At 45.7% G+C, this 18,530-nt stretch overlaps 1 protein-coding gene across 7 annotated transcripts in view; it reads left to right on the forward strand.

The window, feature by feature from the left end:
- PPIP5K1 (diphosphoinositol pentakisphosphate kinase 1) overlaps positions 1 to 18,530 on the forward strand; it is a 135,508-nt gene that overhangs the window by 35,830 nt on the left and 81,148 nt on the right. For all 7 annotated transcript variants that reach the window (XM_074966726.1, XM_074966724.1, XM_074966727.1 and 4 more), the window contains exons 17-20: positions 3,138 to 3,259; positions 4,520 to 4,702; positions 10,359 to 10,500; positions 12,899 to 13,122. In XM_074966726.1, the coding sequence (XP_074822827.1) occupies positions 3,138 to 3,259; positions 4,520 to 4,702; positions 10,359 to 10,500; positions 12,899 to 13,122 (671 nt within the window). The remainder of the gene's footprint in view (positions 1 to 3,137; positions 3,260 to 4,519; positions 4,703 to 10,358; positions 10,501 to 12,898; positions 13,123 to 18,530) is intronic.

Raw genomic sequence — 18,530 nt, forward strand, 5'->3', positions numbered from 1 at the left:
AGAGTCCATTAGAAATGCTTGACTTCGGACTGGCTGGCTCCAGCTTTGTGTGCACAAGGTATCTTCATGTGCCTGCACAGTGAGATGTTTGCCGTTCTTGTTCTGATGTGCAGGCTTGCATGCTGTTTCCGAGACCCTTGCTGCTTTGCTGCTGTAGTTTATGAAGTCCGTAAATATACATAGTGCTGCAGTTTACAGTATAATGGGAACCAGTGGGAGCCAGACGAACCTGGAGACAATAAGGGCTATGCTGGTGCAACTAGAGTACGTAACTGATTCTGGCATCTCTTCTCTGCCTCTCATCCTGTAACAGTCTTGTCTCCTTTAAGAGCAGGCTTTCTGATGTGTAGTGCCTAGGAAATGTGTGTAATTACATGAGTAGGTAGAGAGCAAGCCCTGCAGGGAGAAGAAGGGAAAAAAATAAAAGCTAGGTCCTGTTGTGTACTCAAAATGAGACCTGAGGGAGAGCAGGTGTGTCTCCACCGTGAGACCCAACGGGAACAGCAGTGGCACTTAGGTTTCTGCTGGCAAGGACCGGGGTGTGGAGTCTGAGTGCGCATATGGTCAGAAGCTGGTGAGAGGGGCAGGGACTGCCTGGTGCTATGGTGGACCCCTGAAGCCAAGAGATGTAATGACTACGGCTATGTTTTAGTCACGAGTATTTTTAGTAAAAGTCATGGACAGGTCACGGGCCATAAACAAAAATTCATGGGCCCGTGACCTGTCCATGACTTTTATTAAAAATACCTGCCCTGACTAAAACTTGGCCAGAGGGACACGGGGGCTCAGGGGGTGGGACAGGACCCCCGAGGTGTGATGCAGACAAAACTATACAGGATCATTTTAGGGAACAAGGCAAAAATCCCACATTTATTGTGATAACAATTTGATCTATAACCACTAGCTCATACCTAATTTTTTTTATATAATTCTGTGTGTGTGTGTGTGTGTGTGTGTGTGTGTATTTTATTTACACACACACACACACACACTTTATATTTTCTACAGCTGCTGGATAGTTACCAGTCCTGATCGTAGCTTGAGTTCACGGCTTGGGATCGTAGCTTGAGTTCGCGGCTTGGGATCGTAGCTTGTGGTGGCTAACTGGCCAGGAAAGCCAGGCAGGAGGAAGGGCTGGGTCTCTGTCGGGCATGCACTGATGCCGCTCGATGTTGGCAGCAGAATGTTACCTTCCAAAGTCTTCCATCTCAGCCATCCTTTTTGTAGGCTTTAGTTTGAATCCAGAGTCTATAGGTCTTGCTGTGTCACACCACCTCTGGGTTCGGTGTGATTGATCACCCATCAATTGCAGACATGACTTTCAGCCTGGGACCTGGCTTTGATGTTCCCTCAATTGTACCTTTGTTCTTTTCTTTTTAGGGTGGACTCTTCTTGCTTTGTCAGGGCTGTTGTCTGCATCTTCAGCCATTGGCGTTTATACTTTATTTCATCAGGATGGGCTGGGGCTGGAGATTGATTGCATCATCCATACATACCTCATTCGCACATCTAAACTAATAAGATTACATCAGGGTTTTGCAAAATGAAGGTTGCAGCAGGCTTTTACAAAATGGAGTGAGCATTTTAAAATGGAGTTTGAGTTACTATATGGACAAGTATAATGAATGGCGAACAGTGAGTGGAAGTTATAATGTTGAAATAGTGCAAGTTTCAGTGATTTAAGCAGCAATTGGATTGAAAGTGAAATTTACAAGGGCAGCTGGCTGAACAGCTATGGCTCTTAACAAGCATCTTAATTGTCAGTTAGCTAGTTATTGGGGTGACCGTTTCATGAATGAAACAACTTTCATTCATAAAACTTTTCTTATGAACAATTTCTTTTATCAGTTCTACAGCAGATGTCGGAGGAGCGGGGAGCTGGGCTGTGGCTTGTGGCCTGGGACCCCTGCTGGTACCGTTCCGGGGGCGGGGGAGGGGGAGGGGGGAGGAGTTTTGCAGGGGCTTCCTACTTGGCTCCACATCCCTGCAGCTCCTAGGCGGCAGGGTCTCCACTGCTCCCGCCACAAGTGCCGGCTGCTGCAGCTCTCATTGGCTGGGAATCGCAGTCAGTGGGAGCTATGGGGACGGGCCTGCAGGCAGTGTACGACGTGGAGACCCCTCTGCCATCTAGGAGCTGCAGGGGGTTCATGCTAGTGGGAGCTGGGGGGCCCCCCAGCCCAAGGTAAGCACCCCAACCCTGAGCCCCCTCCCACACACCCAAACTGCTGCTACTGACCCTGGGGCTGCCCGGCTTGCACAGTCCCTGAGCTAGCACCAGCCACTGCAGAAGTCACGGAAAGTCATGGAATCCTTGACTTCCATGACAGACTCGCAGCTTTAGTAATGACTAGTCACTGTCCCTAGAAAGAGGGCTGTGGAAGACAGAGGACAGGCATGAACAGAAAGGGGTTTGTAATGCAAATAGAAGTTAATTTAGTCTGTTAATAAACCAGACCCAGGAAGAAAAGATTTTATTTGCAACTCTAGTCATACAGTATGTGATTTTCCCTCCTCCCCCCCCCCCCCCCCGAGGCTCTAGTAGAGACAGGGGTGCTCCCCTGATGACACTGGGTAAACTGACCCTGCAGTTTGTCATTCAGGGGCTAGTAATGGGCTGTCAATAGGAATGGCTCTGAGTACCCAGGTGTCTTCTTTAGCCCCTAATCACTGACTTGGGGGTTTGTTTCCTTCAAGTAATTAAGGGTTGTAGTGGGTTTCTGTAGTGGGTTCCCTTTTGCTCAGTGGGAGGCCCCTGTGCCTCACTACAAGGACCCACTCTAATAGCAGTAACTCGTTGACACTAACCCTTCCTGGATATGATGATTTCTCTGCTCTCTGGCCCAGTCCAGCTAGGACTACATGGATCAGTCCCATCCTGCAGTGGATCAGTAGAACTCTTAGCCTGTTTTTTCAGCCTGTGCCAGGGCCTTCCCTACCACAGTTGCATTCTGTGCAAACCCAAAGACTGAGTAAGTGTGTATGTGACTGAACTTTGCAGAGAACTGTAACTTTCTCAGGAATGTATCTGTTCCCTAAAGGAGTAGAATTTTGGAGGTGCATTTAACTCCGACAGATCCTAGCAGCTGACAGCTGTTGGTATTTGAAAGTTGTGTTTGAGTCTCTGCTCTCTGTTCCAGGTGACTATGCTGGCTTCCCAGGGTGTGGCCTGCTCAGACTGCATAGCACCTACCGTCATGACCTCAAGATCTATGCTTCAGATGAGGGCAGGGTTCAAATGACAGCAGCAGCTTTTGCAAAGGTGACTCCTCTCTTATGGCATCTGCGCAGTTCACAGCCATGTTTGCTGCAGCCCAGATAACCCAGAGGTGGTTCTTGGCTGTAGGGATGATGGCCAGCAGCAAAGGATCTACACCGTCTGGAGCTGCTACAAAACTCCACTAGATAGGTCTCAATAATGATTTTCCTTTTAAAGCAGGCCCAGGTGATATGCAGGGTGAGCTCTCCTGTGGGTAACCCCTTTGCTGTTCTAATGGGCGTGTCTGAGACTGTCCACACTTCAGAGACTGTACATTTGCATGGGACAGCACTGGCAGTGCAATATGACCCTCCTATTTCTGCTGCATTTGACAGCACTGGAGCAGTAGTTGAAGCCTGGTAATGAATCAGCCAGATCCCTGGGGGAGTTATTCATCTGGTATCCTGGGTATGCATGATGCCAGAGCTATTTGTATGTGTCTAGGTATTTGTTGCTTAGAAGGTTGTTTCTCAGAGGACTGCTTAGTTTAAGGCGGGGTGGCCAGCTGTGGCTCATGAGCTGCATGTGGCTTTTTTACAGTTAAAATGCAACTCACAGAGCCCCTCCTTCCATTCTCTGCTTACCGGATTGGGCGGGAGCTCGGGGGTTCTGCCCTGTGGCGGGGTGGTGGGGTTAGGGGCTTCTGATCTCAGGGCTTCAGCCCCACAGAGAGAGTCTGCCAGAGCTTGAGGCTTCAGCCCCACTCCTGCTGAAGCCCCAAACCCCAGGGGGCGCTTCCTGTGGGAGCTGAAGCCCCGAGCCCTGGCAGGCATGCCCCGGCTCTCGAACTTCTGAAGATTGTCATATGAGGCTCGGAGGCTCAGTAAGTTTGGCCACCCCTGGTTTAAGGTTTTTGTCTCTGGTAACCACTTGGTTGTAAATGGGCAGTGAAATGTTCCAAATGACAGTGTGGGGTAGGGATCAGGTTGGGAGTGTCTGTGGATACCACTCAGACAAATGGGAAATCCTAGTGTGTTCTGGAATCTGATTTGCAAGGAGCTTTCATTGTATAAATGGTTCCACCCCTTTAGAAGTCAGTGACTCAAGGGTGCAGTAGGCAGCCAAGGACTGCTCCAGCCAAAACCTACAACAGTTCTTATTGCACTGACAGAATCTTTGGCACTTTCCTAAACACTGTTAAAACCATCCTCAACAGCTAGGATTTCATTTGATGACTAGAAGGAGAAACTAGTCATGAAATTTGCTAGAAAGTGTGTTGGCTTGTGTTCTACTGAGCTGAAATCCTCTTCTGTTCTGCTCTAGGGTCTCCTGGCTCTGGAGGGAGAGCTAACCCCCATCTTGGTGCAAATGGTAAAAAGTGCCAATATGAATGGGCTGTTGGACAGTGATAGCGACTCCCTCAGCAGCTGCCAGCACAGAGTGAAGGCACGGCTGCATGAAATCATGCAGAAGGATGCCAAGTTCTGCGAGGAGGATTACGAAAAGGTAACATAAGAACGGCCATACTGAGTCAGACCAAAGATCCATCTAGCCCAGTATGCTGTCTTCCAACCATGGCCAATGTCAGGTGCCCCAGAGGGAATGAACAGAACAGGTAATCATCAAGTGATCCATCCCCTGTCACCCATTCCCAGCTTCTGGCAAACTGAGGCCAGGGATACCATCCCTGGCCATCCTGGCTAATAGCCATTGATGGACCTATCCTCCATGAATTTATCTAGTTCTTTTTTTTGAACGCTGTTATGGTCTTGGCCTTCACAACATCGTCTGGCAAAGAGTTCCACAGGTTAACTATGTGTTGTCTGAAGAAATACTTCCATTTGTTTGTTTGTTTTAAATCTGCTGCCTATTAATTTCCTTTGGTGACCCCCTAGTTCTTGTGTTATGAGAAGGAGTAAATAACATTTCCTTGTTTACACCAGTCATGATTTTATAGATCTCTATCATATTCCCCCCTTAGTCATCTCTTTTCCAAGCTGAAAAGTCCCATTCTAATTAATCACTCCTCATACAGAAGCCGTTCCATACCCCTAATCATTTTTTGTTGCCCTTTTCTGAACCTTTTCCAATTCCAATATATTTTTTTGGGGATGGGGCGACCACATCTGCACGCAGTATTCAAGATGTGGGTGTACCACAGAAAATATCATATTGCCTCTATATAAATCTATCTTATTATCAATCCTTTTCTGAATCATTCCCAACATTCTGATAGCTTTTTTGGTGGCTGTTGCACATTTGAGCAGATGGTTTCAGAGAGCTCTCCACAATGACTCCAAGAGCTCTTTCTTGAGTGGTAACAGCTAGTTTAGACCCCATCATTTTATATGTATAGTTAGGATTATGTTTTCCACTGTGCATTTGCATTTATCAACATTGAATTTCATCTGCCATTTTGTTGTCCACTCACCCAGGTTTGTGAGATCCCTTTGTAATTCTTCAGTCTGGGACTTAACTATCTTGAGTAGTTTTGTATCATCTGCAAATTTTGCCACCTCAGTTTACCCCATTTTCCAGATTGCTTAAAAATATGTTGAATAGTACTTTTCCCAGTACAGACTCCTGGGGGACACCACTATTTACCTCTCTCCATTCTGAAAACTGACTATGTATTCCTGCCGTTTGTTTCCTATCTTTTCTCACCAGTTACTGATCTACGAGAGGACCTTCCCTCTTATCCCATGACAGCTTACTTTGTTTAAGAGCCTTTGGTGATGGACCTTGTCAAAGGCTTTCTGAAAATCTAAATACACTAGATCCCCCTTGTCCACATGCTTGTTGACCCCGCCTCAAAGAATTCTAGTAGATTGGTGAGGTATGATTTCCTTTTACAAAAACCATGTTGACTGTTCCCCAACAAATTATGTTGATGTACGTGTCTGACAATTCTGTTCTTTACTATAGTTTCAACCAGTTTGCCTGGTACTGAAGTCAGGCTTACCAGCCTGTAATTGCTGGGATCACCTCTAGAGCCCTTTTTAAAAATTGGGGTCACATAAGCTATCCTGCAGTCATTTGGTACATTTGATTTAAATGATAGGTTATAAACCACAGTTAATAGTTCTGCAATTTCACATTTGAGTTCCTTCAGAATGCTTGGGTAAATACCATCTGGTCTTGGTGACTTATTATTTAATTTATCAATTTTGTTTCAAAACTTCCTCTAATGACACGTCAGTCTGGGACTGAGCCATCCCAGGTCTTGCTGAATCTGGAAAAACCTAATGTGCTGGTATTAAAAAGGATGAACTGAGTGGTTCTAGTTCAGACAGCCTAACATTGAGCCAGGCAAAATGTGGAAAGGCCGATACGGGATGTAATCGGTAAAGAATTAGTTAGTTAATTCCAGTCAACATGATTTTATGGGAAGTAGCTAACCCAATATCACTTTCTAATGAGCTTACAAGTCTGGTTGACAAAGGAAATAGTTTTGAGATAATATACTTAAACTTCCGTAAGGCACTTGGCTTAGTCCCATGTGACATGATTAAAAGATTAACACTGTACAGAACCAATGTAGCCCATATTAAATGGGTTCAAAATTTGTCTCCTGCATCTCAAAAAGAAATTGTAAATGGGGAATCATTCTGTGAGGGCGTTCTAAGTGGGGTCCCTCAGATCTGTTCTTTACTCAGTGCTAATCGCTATCTTTACCTGTGATCTAGCAGAAAGTATAAAATAATTACTGGTAAAGTTTGCAGGGGTCACAGAAATTGGTGGAAAGGTAAATAATGGCGGGGTTAGTTCTACAGAGGGATCTGAATCATGTGGTAAGCTGGGCTTCTTTGAACAGCATGCATTTTAGTACAGCTAAATGTGAAAGTCACACATGTAGTAACAAAGAATGTACTGGGTCACGCTTCTGGGAATGGGGAGTATTTTGGAAAGCAGTGACTCTGAAAGAGACTTTAGGTCCTAGTGGATACCAGCTGGACATGAATTTCCAGGGCCTTGCACTGGTTAAGAGAACAAACGCAATCCCTTGGATGCATAAGCAAGAGAATATCAAGTAGGAGAGGTGCTGTTACCTCTGTATGCAGACCATTACAGATCACTGTGTCCAGTTCTGGTGTCAACACTTTAAAAAGGATGTTGGTGATAAATTGGAGAGGTTCAGAATGATTTGAGGTCTGGAAAACCTGGCTTACAGTGAGAAACTAAAAATAAGCTCAATCTATTTAGTTTTTCCAAGAGAAGGTTTTTGATGGCGTGATCACTATCTGCAAGTAACTGCCCGGGGAAAAGGCTCATGATAGTAGAGGACTCTTCAATGTGGCAGACAAAGGCATATCCCAATCCAGTGGCTGGAAGCTGAAGTTAGAGGAATTCAGACTAGAAATAAGGGTGTAAATTGCCAACAGTCGGAGTAATTAACAATTGAATAACTTGCTGGGTGATGTGGTGGTTTCTCCATCACTTTGATTCTTTTTGAATTAAGACCAGATATCTTTTTCTAAAGGATCTCTTCGCCCAGAATTATAGGCTGATGCAGGGACCACGGGGTGAAATTCTCTGGCCTCTGTTATGGGGATGCTCCAAGTAGATTATCATAATTCTCTTCTGGCCTTAAAATATATATGACTCTTTAATCTTCTAATCTTCTTCTGCACGTCATTGCTCATGTCCCAGAAGGGCAGAGACAGGATTCTGACCGTGTTTTATCTTAGTGATGGTGGTGGCCTAAATGCAGTGATTCCCCCCTCACTGCCATGTGTCACATGTGCATACACATCTTATCAGGGCCGGGCCACAGGCGGCCTGTGTATACTGGTCAGTTACTCACTTGCGGTCAGGAGACAGTAGCAGAGTCGGGGTTGAATTGGGTCAGGCTACCATAAAATGATAGCCAGTTATCACTGGTGCATCCGCAGGCGGCTAATGAGACCGATCTGAGATCCATAGATCTGGTCTCAATTGAGGCAGTCATTTCCCAGTGGAAGGGGCGGATATGGATCGTCGAGTCGGGCTGTGCCACGTTCTTTCCTTTCCTGTTTCTCAGTTTCCTGTTGTCTCCATTGATCTCAAAATACTGGGATCCTTTTTCATTTTGGTTAGTCAAGGGCATCCCAAGAGTTTTATGTCAATATTGCACTTCATGTTAGTTTTGAGGGTGTCTTTGAAGTGCTTCCCCCGCCTCCCCATATCAATTGGCCATGGCTCAGTTGTGAGAACATGACCTGCTTCAGGAGTCAATTTTGTGGCATTCAAAGAACGTGACCAGCCCAACAGAGTTGGTGGTAGATGATCATAGCTTCAATGCTGGAGGTTTTGCCTTGGGACAGAACACTGATGTTGGTGTGTTGGGCATCCCACTTGGTTTGGAAGATCTTGCAGAGGCACCGTTGATGGTATCCGTCAAGAATCTTGAGGTGTCTACTGTACATGACCTTAGTTTTGGCACCGTACAAGAGAGCAGGGATAACAGCCTGGTACACGAGAAGTTTGGTTTGATTCTTGATGTCACAATATTCGAAGGCACGTTTTTCTAAAGCGGCACTGGCACATTGAGTGTGGTGGTGAATTTCCTTGTCGGTGTTGGCTTTCTGCTACAGAGCAGCTCGACAGTCTCCAGGGTCTCGATTAATCTGAATTATGGGAGCAGGATCCTGGTGATTCGGAGCCTGTTGGAGTATTTTAGTTTTCTTGGTGTTTAATGCGAGGCCAAGTTGGTTGTGTGCCTTTGTTGGCCTCTTCCTCTCTGAGGTGAAGGGGACTTCCTTCCCACACAAGCATAGGGCCTCTTCCTCGCAGGTCTACCTGGAGCAGTCATGGCTGCTGTGCATGGGAAGTAAAATAATCAAGCCTGGATCCAGCCCACTCCATGTACGTTGACAGGACCCAGACTCCTCTGTACTAATGAAGCACCTGGCAGCACTTGCCCTCATCAGCATCTGATGCACTGGGAGTAAAGCATGGTACTCAACATGGGGACCAGGAACAGAACCTAGAGGTTATGACCACCATTCCTTTCCTTACAACTAGACTGGGGGAGGGTCCCCCAAATTTTTTTTCTCTTGTAACCTGAGGTCTCAAAATGGAAGAAGCCGAGACCCAGTAGAGAAAAGGAAATGGCTTCTGTCAAGGTTGCTTCCCCACTCTGAACTCTAGGGTACAGATGTGGGGACCTGCATGAAAAACCCCCTAAGCTTATTTTTTACCAGCTTAGGTTAAAACTTCCCCAAGGTACAAACTATTTTACCTTTTGTCCCTGGACCTTATTGCTGCCACCACCAAGCGTCTAACAAAAATAACAGGGAAAGAGCCCACTTGGAAACGTCTTTCCCCCCAAGCCCTACACCCCCTTTCCTGGGGAAGGCTTGATAAAAATCCTCACCAATTTGCATAGGTGAACACAGACCCAAACACTTGGATCTTAAGAACAATGAAAAAGCAATCAGGTTCTTAAAAGAAGAATTTTAATTAAAGAAAAAGTAACAGAATCACCTCTGTAAAATCAGGATGGTAAATACCTTTCAGAGTAATTGGATTCAAAACATAGAGAATCCCTCTAGGCAAAACCTTAAGTTACAAAAAGACACACAAACAGGAATCTTCATTCCATTCAGCACAACTTATTTTATCTGCCATTTAAACAAAACAGAATCTAACGCATATCTAACTAGATTGCTTATTAACTCTTTACAGGAGTTCTGACCTGCATTCCTGCTCTGGTCCCAGCAAAAGCAACACACAGAGAGAACCCTTTGTCATGTCTCCCCCCCCTCCAGCTTTGAAAGTATCTTGTCTCCTCATTGGTCATTTTGGTCAGGTGCCAGCAAGGTTATCTTAGCTTCTTAACCCTTTACAGGTGAAAGGGTTTTTCCTCTGGCCAGGAGGGATTTAAAGGTGTTTACACTTCCCTTTATATTTGACAGCTTCTCACCTATGAATACCACCTAGTCCCTCTTGGAAGGTCTCTGCTGTACCATAGATAGAGACTTTTGCCAACAGGCCAGGTGTGGCATGGAGGGTCAGGAGGTATAGGCTGTTGGTGGTGGATGTATAGGATGACTGTTACACAAGACATTAGTTTGTCAGTTGCACACCATTTCCGAAAGCTTAATTGCTGGGGCTGGGCTGGATGCTCTGTGCTCTCTATATGAATAGACACTAACCTTTTTGTGTTCTCTTTACTCTGCAGTTAGCACCTACAGGCAGCGTCTCGCTGGTCAACTCCATGACTTTCATCCAGAACCCAGTAGAGATCTGTGACAAGGTGTTTGCCCTGATCGAGAACCTCACTTCCCAGATATGCAAACGTCTGGAAGATCCCAAATCTGCAGGTGAGCAGCTGGGCTTGGGAATAGGGTTGTCCAGAGCAGAACCCTCTAGATTGGTCTGTGCAAGCAAGAGCTCTGAGCTGTATAAATATGTGTCTGCAGTAAAGAGGCCTAGGAAACGCACACTTGGAGAGAGGCTTGGCTAATGCATGAAGGGAGCAGTTGGACTCAGGGGAGCAGCCTAGTTCAGCTCCGGAGGAGGAGCCTTCCAAAGCGTGGTAGAAAGATCCAGTTCTTTAAAATATATATATCGAGTCTGGTCTGCATGCTGTTGATCTGGAAGCTCCCATTCCTATTTTGAACCATGTTCTGGAAAGCTGTAATGCCAAGGAGCTGGATTGCTCTGTGTTCAAGGCGTTAGTGATTACTGTTAGTAGCAATGCAGACTTCTTGGGTGTGACTGGGTTTTCCAAGCCCATTTGTGGTATTTGCTATGAGGCTGTAGGTCTTTCTGTATTTTTCCTTTCCCAGCCGGAATCCCAGCTATCGGAAACACGTGCAGTCTTGTCAGTTGAAATTCAAATAAGAGTAGCCTGGGTGTGAACATAGAATCATAGCAATATGGGGCTGGAAGGGACCTCAAAGTCATCAAGTCCAGCCCACTGCACTGAGACAGGACCAAGTAAACCTAGACCAGCCCTGACAGGTGTTTGTCCAACCTGTTCTTAAAAACCTCCAATGAGGGAGATTCCACAACCGCCACTGGAAGCCTTATTCCGGAGCTTAACTACTGTTCAAGTGAGAGAGATTTTCCTAATATCTAACCTAAACTTCCCTTGTTGCAGATTAAGCCTATTTCTTCTTATCCTACCTTTAGTGGACATGCAGAACAAACAATCCCAGTCCTCTTTATAAGAGCCATTATCATATTTGGAGACTTATCAGGTCCCCCCTCAGTCTTCTTTTCTCAAGACTAAATGTACTCACTGTTTTAACTTTTTGTCATAAGTCAGGATCTCTAAATCTTTTATCATTTTTTCTTGCTCTATTTTGTAGTCTCTCCATTTTGTCCACCTCTTCCTAAAGTGTGGTGCCCAGAATGGACACACTACTCCAAATGACACCTCACTAGTGCCAAGTAGAGCGGGACAGTTACCTCTTTTATGTCTTACATATGTCAGTCCTGTTTAATACACCTCAGAGTGATATTAGCCTGTTTTGCAACTGCTTCACATTTTTGACTCGGATTTAATTTGTGATCTGCTAGAACCCTCATTTTCCACCCCCTGCCCTGATTCTTTTCAGCAGTACTACCACCGAGCCAGTTATTTCCCATTTTGTAGTTGTGCATTTGGTTGGTTTTTTTTTTTTCCTTCTTAAGTAAAGTACTTTGGTGGCTTCATTTTATTGATTTCAGACCAGTTCTCCAATTTGTCAAGGTTGTTTTGAATTCTGATCCTGTCCTCCAAAGTGCTTGCAACCCCTCCTAGCGTGGTGTCATCTGCAGACTTTATAAGCATACTCTCCACTCCATTATCCAAGTAATTAATTAAAATATTGAATACTGAGCCCTGTGGGATCCCACTAGATACATCATAGAATATTAGGGTTGGAAGAGACCTCAGGACACCATCTAGTCCAATCCCCTGCTCAAAGCAGGACCAACACCAACTAAATCATCCCAGCCAAGGATTTGTCAAGCCGGGCCTTAAAAACCTCTAAGGATGGAGATTCCACCACCTCCCTAGGTAACCCATTCCAGTGCTTCACCACCCTCCCAGTTTGACTATGGCTGATTTTGATAACTGCTTTTTGAGTACGGTCTTTCAACCAGTTGTGCACTCACCTCGTAGTAATTTCATCTTGACCACATTTCCCTAGTTTGCTTATGAGAATGTCATGTGTGACTGTGTCAGAAGCCTTACTAAAATCAAGATGCATCCTGTCTACTGGTTCTCTCCCCCCACCAGGTCATAATCCTTTCAAAGAAGGAAATTTGGGTTGGTTTGCCATGGTTTATTCTTGACAAATCCATGCTGGCTATTACTTATCACCCTATTATCCTCCAGGAGCATAAAAATTGATTGCTGAATAATTACCAGGTATCAAAGAGAGGCTGACTACTCTATCATGCTTCAGGACCTCCTTTTAGTATGTCTACACTGCACTTTAAAACCTGCAACAGTGAGTCTCAGAGCCTGGGTCTATAGCACTCAGGCTCCTGCTAAGGCACTAAAAAGAGCTGTGTAGACATCTGGGCTCAGGCTGGAGCTCAGGCTCTGAAGCCTGGGGTCATGGGTGTGTTTCTCCAGCCCAAGTATGGACGTCTACAGGGCTCTTTTTAGTACAAGCCTGAGCCTGTAGCCCCGGCTCTGTACAGCAGGTTTTCAAACACAGTGTAGAGAGAGCCTCTGTTTCCCTTTTTAAAACATATATTTGTTTTGTTCTTGCTGCTCTTTAGACCTGCAGCTGTACCACAGTGAGACTTTGGAGCTGATGCTGCAGCGCTGGAGCAAGTTGGAGAGGGATTTCCGCATGAAGAATGGGCGCTATGACATCAGCAAGATCCCTGATATCTATGACTGCATCAAATATGATGTCCAACACAATTGCACTCTGAAGCTGGAGGGCACTGCTGAACTCTTCAAACTCTCCAAAGCCTTGGCAGATGTGATCATACCCCAGGTACAGTCTGGCTCGACTTTCCCCTCTCTCCTAGGAGTGGCGCTCGCTCTCTATAGTGGAAGTGTCTAACATGGGTCTCACAAAGGGATGTGTCTTCAGGCCCGTGTCAGGTTTCCCCACTGTGAGCAAAAACCAGAAAGTGATTGGTTGGTGTTTATAAGAGGATTTCACTGTATTGAGTAGTTCCTACTTCTTCTGCATTTTATCACTTGTGGGAGCAAGGCAGCTACTCTGCAAGCCACCCATATCTTCTAGAGAGCATTGTCCACTAGGTCAGCTTGCCCCTTCCTTGCCCTCTTAGCCAGAAAGGTTCCAAGGCTAGGAAAAGGTAAGTGGCCCTAACTACCCTACAGTTCCTTCTAACCACTGAAGGTGCAGCAAACTTTGATCATACACAGTGTTCTGCGTGCTTATCTTGTTGGGTTTTTTCTTTTGCCATTTAGGGGCAAATTTTGTTTATAGTTAAATTATCAGCCAACTAATCCGATTTCTTAAGTGAAAAGTGCAGAAGATGAGATGTCCATCAGGCACGGGCTTCTTCTGGATTACCACGAGCAGGAGGGTAGGCTCCCTCACAACCTCACTGTCAAGGGAGACTCCTCAGGCCTGCTAAGCTAAGGTTAGCCCATGTACAAGTCCAGTGTCAATGTACAGGATTGGCTTGCAGAGTGGGGAAGGCTGCCTCAGACCCCAGCTGGTGGAAAAGCTCTTCAGGCCCAGTTGATTAAGTCTGGCTATCAAGTTAAGGATCTGCTCCCAATTAAGATCCCTGGATAAGTCCAGGTCAACCTAGCAGACCTGGCTGTATGCCTAAAGTGGCTCCTGAAATGTCAGAGGCCATTGTCTACCTCTGGAAACAAAGCATGGATCCAGCCAGCATGAGGATCCAACCCCTTTGAGTAGGAAGAATCCTTTATCTAGTGATTCTGTGCCCAGCATAGGACCATTTAGGCCGAGGCCCTGGACCTGTCCTGTTCAATTGAGCCTGGTATTGCAGGAGTAATACATCGTGATCTTTAGAGAATTGCTTTTCTTACTGGCTATGTGCCCAATATGGGGATGTGAGCATCTTTGTTGAGATCTTTCCACCAGTGGAAATTGGGAATCACATTGCAAACTTCTAATTGAGTTCAGGATGATGGATTTCTGTTATGGGATGGAGTCTTAACGATGGTCTTCCTGTCTGGTCGTGTTCACATGTAAACTCTTGATGCCCTGCTTGTCTAGGAGAGAGTTTTCCCCTTTGATGCCCTGTCTTTCAGGCCCTCTCCTTGAAAGTCAAGAGTGGGACGGAATCCATTTATAGACTCTCTTACTACCAGAAGCCTCAGCAATCAGTTTATTAGGTTCTGAAGCTGTGTTCCCTTATTCCAAGAAGGGCCCGTTATGGTTCTGTTTGGTTCCTAGCCTACCCCCAAGGGCTCAGCTGTGCCACAGAAATTCAACCTCCAAGGATTGGGTTTGAGAATCTAGCACTGGGGTTCTAACCTGCTCAAAAACTGATGCCTGGCTCATGTCTGAGGACATGAGGTCATAGGCACTGACTCCATGGGTGCTGAGGGGCTGGAGCACCCACAGGGAGAAATTAGCAGGCTCTCCGCACTCACTGGCAGCGAAGCTCTCCCCACCCCCTCCTCCTCCCCCGAGCATGGCGTCGTCACTCCTCCCCATCCCAGTGCTTCCAGCCCACTGCCTAACAGCTGTTTGGTGGCGCTTAGGACTTTCCGGGAGGAATGGGGATGTGGCGCGCTCGGGGGAGGAGGTGGTAAAGAGGCAGGGCAGGGGCAGGGACTTGAGGGAAAGGGATGGAATTGGGGTGAGGGTGAGGCCGGGACAGGGACAGGGGCGGGGGGGGGGGGGGTCGAGCACCCACGGGGCAGAGGGGAAGTCGGTGCCTATGCACGAGGTTATGATACAGCCTTTTTCCCCACCTAGACTTTTTGTTCTAAGGCATCTTATGGATCCAAAGGTTTCACTATTCTGCCATCTTCACAGAAAAACAAGCCTCAGAGGATCTCAGACTCAGAGGATATGATGAATCGCTCCACAAGGGGCTGCCTGTTGGCTTCAGAGTTTTTCTGCAGCTGTCACCACTTGGCTGGGCCTTTTAAGGTGAGCTGGGCTCAGCCTTCCCTGTGATGGAGCAGTTCCCCCAGCTGATCCTGACTGGCTGGGAATCAAGAGGTTCAAGTCAATTATCAGATCCGAGTGCAGAAGAGTTGGGTGACTCTCATCAGGGTTTGGATAGTTGCTGGAGGGAGAGTCCCTCCTGTGACTGACCCTGAAGGGAGAGGGCAGCAGGAGAGAAGGAGGCTCTTGTTGCAGGGCTGGAAAAAGGCCATCACTCAGACAGCCTGGAAATAGACTTGGAATAAGGATCCAGCCTGGGGAGAATCTGATTTGGGAAAGGACTTTGGGATGAAGCCCTGAGGGTAGAAGCCAAATCTGCAGGGAGAAAGTCCAGAGGTCCACACTGTGAGTGAGTGGGGCAGAAGGGTAGCCAAGGAGGGGTGGAAGACCCTGTTTTATGCTCTGATTAGAGTCTGCTTCTTGCCAGGGTCTCCCTGAGAGCAGGTGGACCTGTTGTAGGACTGTTAAGGCTAGGAGGGAGATGCCGTGCCACAGCAGGCCACACGGAGTTGCAGGGAAGATGCTCTACTGCCTCAGCAGCCCTATTGCAAAGGTGAGAAGAGATGCTGGGAACTCTTCCCCTTGTGTAGGAAAGGATCCAGGGAGAAGAATGTGCTGTCAGTCCAATTTGGACCTACTGCTATTGGTGAGGGGCCATGAAACATACTTTGATATCCCCTGGATCTGGCAGCATAAATGTGCTAATGGCTGTTTGTCTCTGACCTCTCATAGGAGGGAATATGAGCAGACAATTTGTGTTTTCAGAGCTACTGACCTCAGATTTATCTGCTTAAAAACCAGGAAGTAAATGTTTCAATTCTGATTCTGGAGTGGCTCCAGCATGAAATACACAGCAATCCAGAGCATCCGTGCTAAGCATATCTAGATACCATAGAATTTTCAGCACTGTCTTTGTGTCTTTTGTAGCCCACGCATGGATAGTAGAAACCCCTAAGGCCTCCCATTTTCTGCTTTACCAAACCCTTCTTGGAGCTGATGGAGTACACAGGGTCTGGTGGACAGTCAGGTCCAGAAATTGACAAGAGCTTCTGTAAAAGAGCTTTGATTCCTCCCATCAGAAATGCACTGTATCAAGGTTTTTATTTGTAATATAAATAAAAATCTCAATACAGTCATTCTTCCCATCTGGAATGCACGGGGGTGTGTGTGTGTGTGGTTTAAAAAGGAAAATCACTAAGCTTAAGGGCATGTGAGGTTTGCTTCTTGGTTGTAATACAAATAAAAGCTTGCCAGCTATCGTACAGTGTGGGCAGTTGGAGTACCTGGCATGGGGCAAATGACTGTCTGACTGTGTTAACACCCTGGAGGACATAGTACTTGTTATCAGGTTTCAAAGGCAGAGCTCATTTTTCCAGGGGTGTTCAAGAGGGACTCACCCTTCTGTGCAATAGTAGCATCAAAACTACAAGCATGATGAGACAGTCTTGAGAGATGGCCATTTTCAGATCTTAATCTATCTCACTGAACATAACCTCTGGAGTCCAGGAAGAGCTCTACCAATAAAACTGCATCTTACCTTTGGCCTTTCTTTGGCAGCAAGTGTTCCATTAAATGCCTGGCTTTCATGATTATTTTTCATGAATGTCTGGGTGTCTTCATCTGTGTCCATACTTGACCTTCAGTAGAGCATGCAGATGATTTGTCTCTAGTATTTTATATAAACGGACACTTTCATCCACACTTAAGTTTGGCGGTGAAACCTTGATATTTTCCAAACCTGCCAAACTTTCCTGCAGTGAATGGGTTTGTTACTTGTGCAATTATATGATAACTTTAAGATCAGGCTATGTCTAAAGCCTCAGCACAGCTGTTCATGCCTGTACCAAGGTCTCATCTACCAGAGGGAGATAAATTATTGACAGGCTCTTTGAGCAGAGTTTTTATTCAATACCACAAGTGCTCTTTTCAAAGTCTCTATCTTGATTTTTATCTGCTTTTCTGCAACTGGGGTAAATAGCAACTAACAGAGCTGGGCAAATAGTGGATTTTTCAGTTTGGTTCAGATCCCTTCTGAAAACAGATCTTGTCAAACTAACTTGATATCTTTTTTGGGGAGAGGGATGAGATTGTGTTTGGTTGACAGAGGTAATAGTGTTGACATACTTCTATAAGGCATTTTATTTGGCACAGCATGACATTTTAATTAAATACTAAAACAATATACAATTAACAGACATATAAAATGATGGGGTCTAAATTAGCTGTTACCACTCAAAGAGATCTTGGAGTCACTGTGGCTAGTTCTCTGAAAATATCCACTCAATGTGCAGCGGCAGTCAAAAAAGCGAACAGAATGTTGGGCATCATTAAGAAAGGGATTTGATGATGATACAGAAAATATCATATTGCCTCTATATAAATCCATGGTATGCTCACATCTTGAATACTGCATGCAGTATTCAATGTGGTCGCCCCATCTCAAAAAAGATATATTGGAATTGGAAAAGGTTGAGAAAAGGGCAACAAAAATGATTAGGGGTATGAAACGGCTTCCATGTGAGGAGAGAGTAATAAGACTGGGACTTTTCAGCTTGGAAAAGAGACGACTAAAGGGGGATCTGATTGAAGTCTAGAAAATCATGACTAGTGTGGAGAAAGTAAATAAGGACATGCTATTTACTCCTTCTCATAACACAAGAACTAGGAGTCACCAAATGAAATTTAATAGGCAGCAGGTTTAAAACAAGCACAAGGAAGTATTTCTTCACACAACGCACAGTCAGCCTGTGGAACTCCTTGCTGGAGAATGTTGTGAAGGCCAAGACTATAACAGGGTTCAAAAAAGCACTAGATAAATTCACAGAGGATAGGTCCATCCATGACTATTTGCCAGGATGGGCAGGGATGGTGTCCCTAGCGTCTGTTTGCCAGAAGCTGGGAATGATCGAAGGGAATGAATCACTTGATTACCTGTCTGTTCATTGCCTCTGGGACAACTGGCATTGGCCACTGTCGGAAGACAGGATACTGGGCTAGATGGACCTTTGGTCTGACCCAGTATGGCTGTTCTTATGTTCTAACATTGCACACATTAAATGGATTAAAAACTGGCTAACTGATTAGGTCTCAAAACATGATTGTAAATGGTGAATCATCCTCAAATGGGAATGTTTCCAGTGGGGGTCCTGCAGGGATCGATTCTTGGCCCTATCCTATTTAACATTGTTATGAATGACTTGGAAGGAAAAAACATAAAATCATCTCCGATTAAAGTTTGCAGATGACCCAAAAATTGGGGGAGTGGTAAATAACGAAAA

This window comes from Natator depressus, chromosome 10 (assembly GCF_965152275.1).
Source record: "Natator depressus isolate rNatDep1 chromosome 10, rNatDep2.hap1, whole genome shotgun sequence".
Taxonomy (NCBI): domain Eukaryota; kingdom Metazoa; phylum Chordata; order Testudines; family Cheloniidae; genus Natator; species Natator depressus.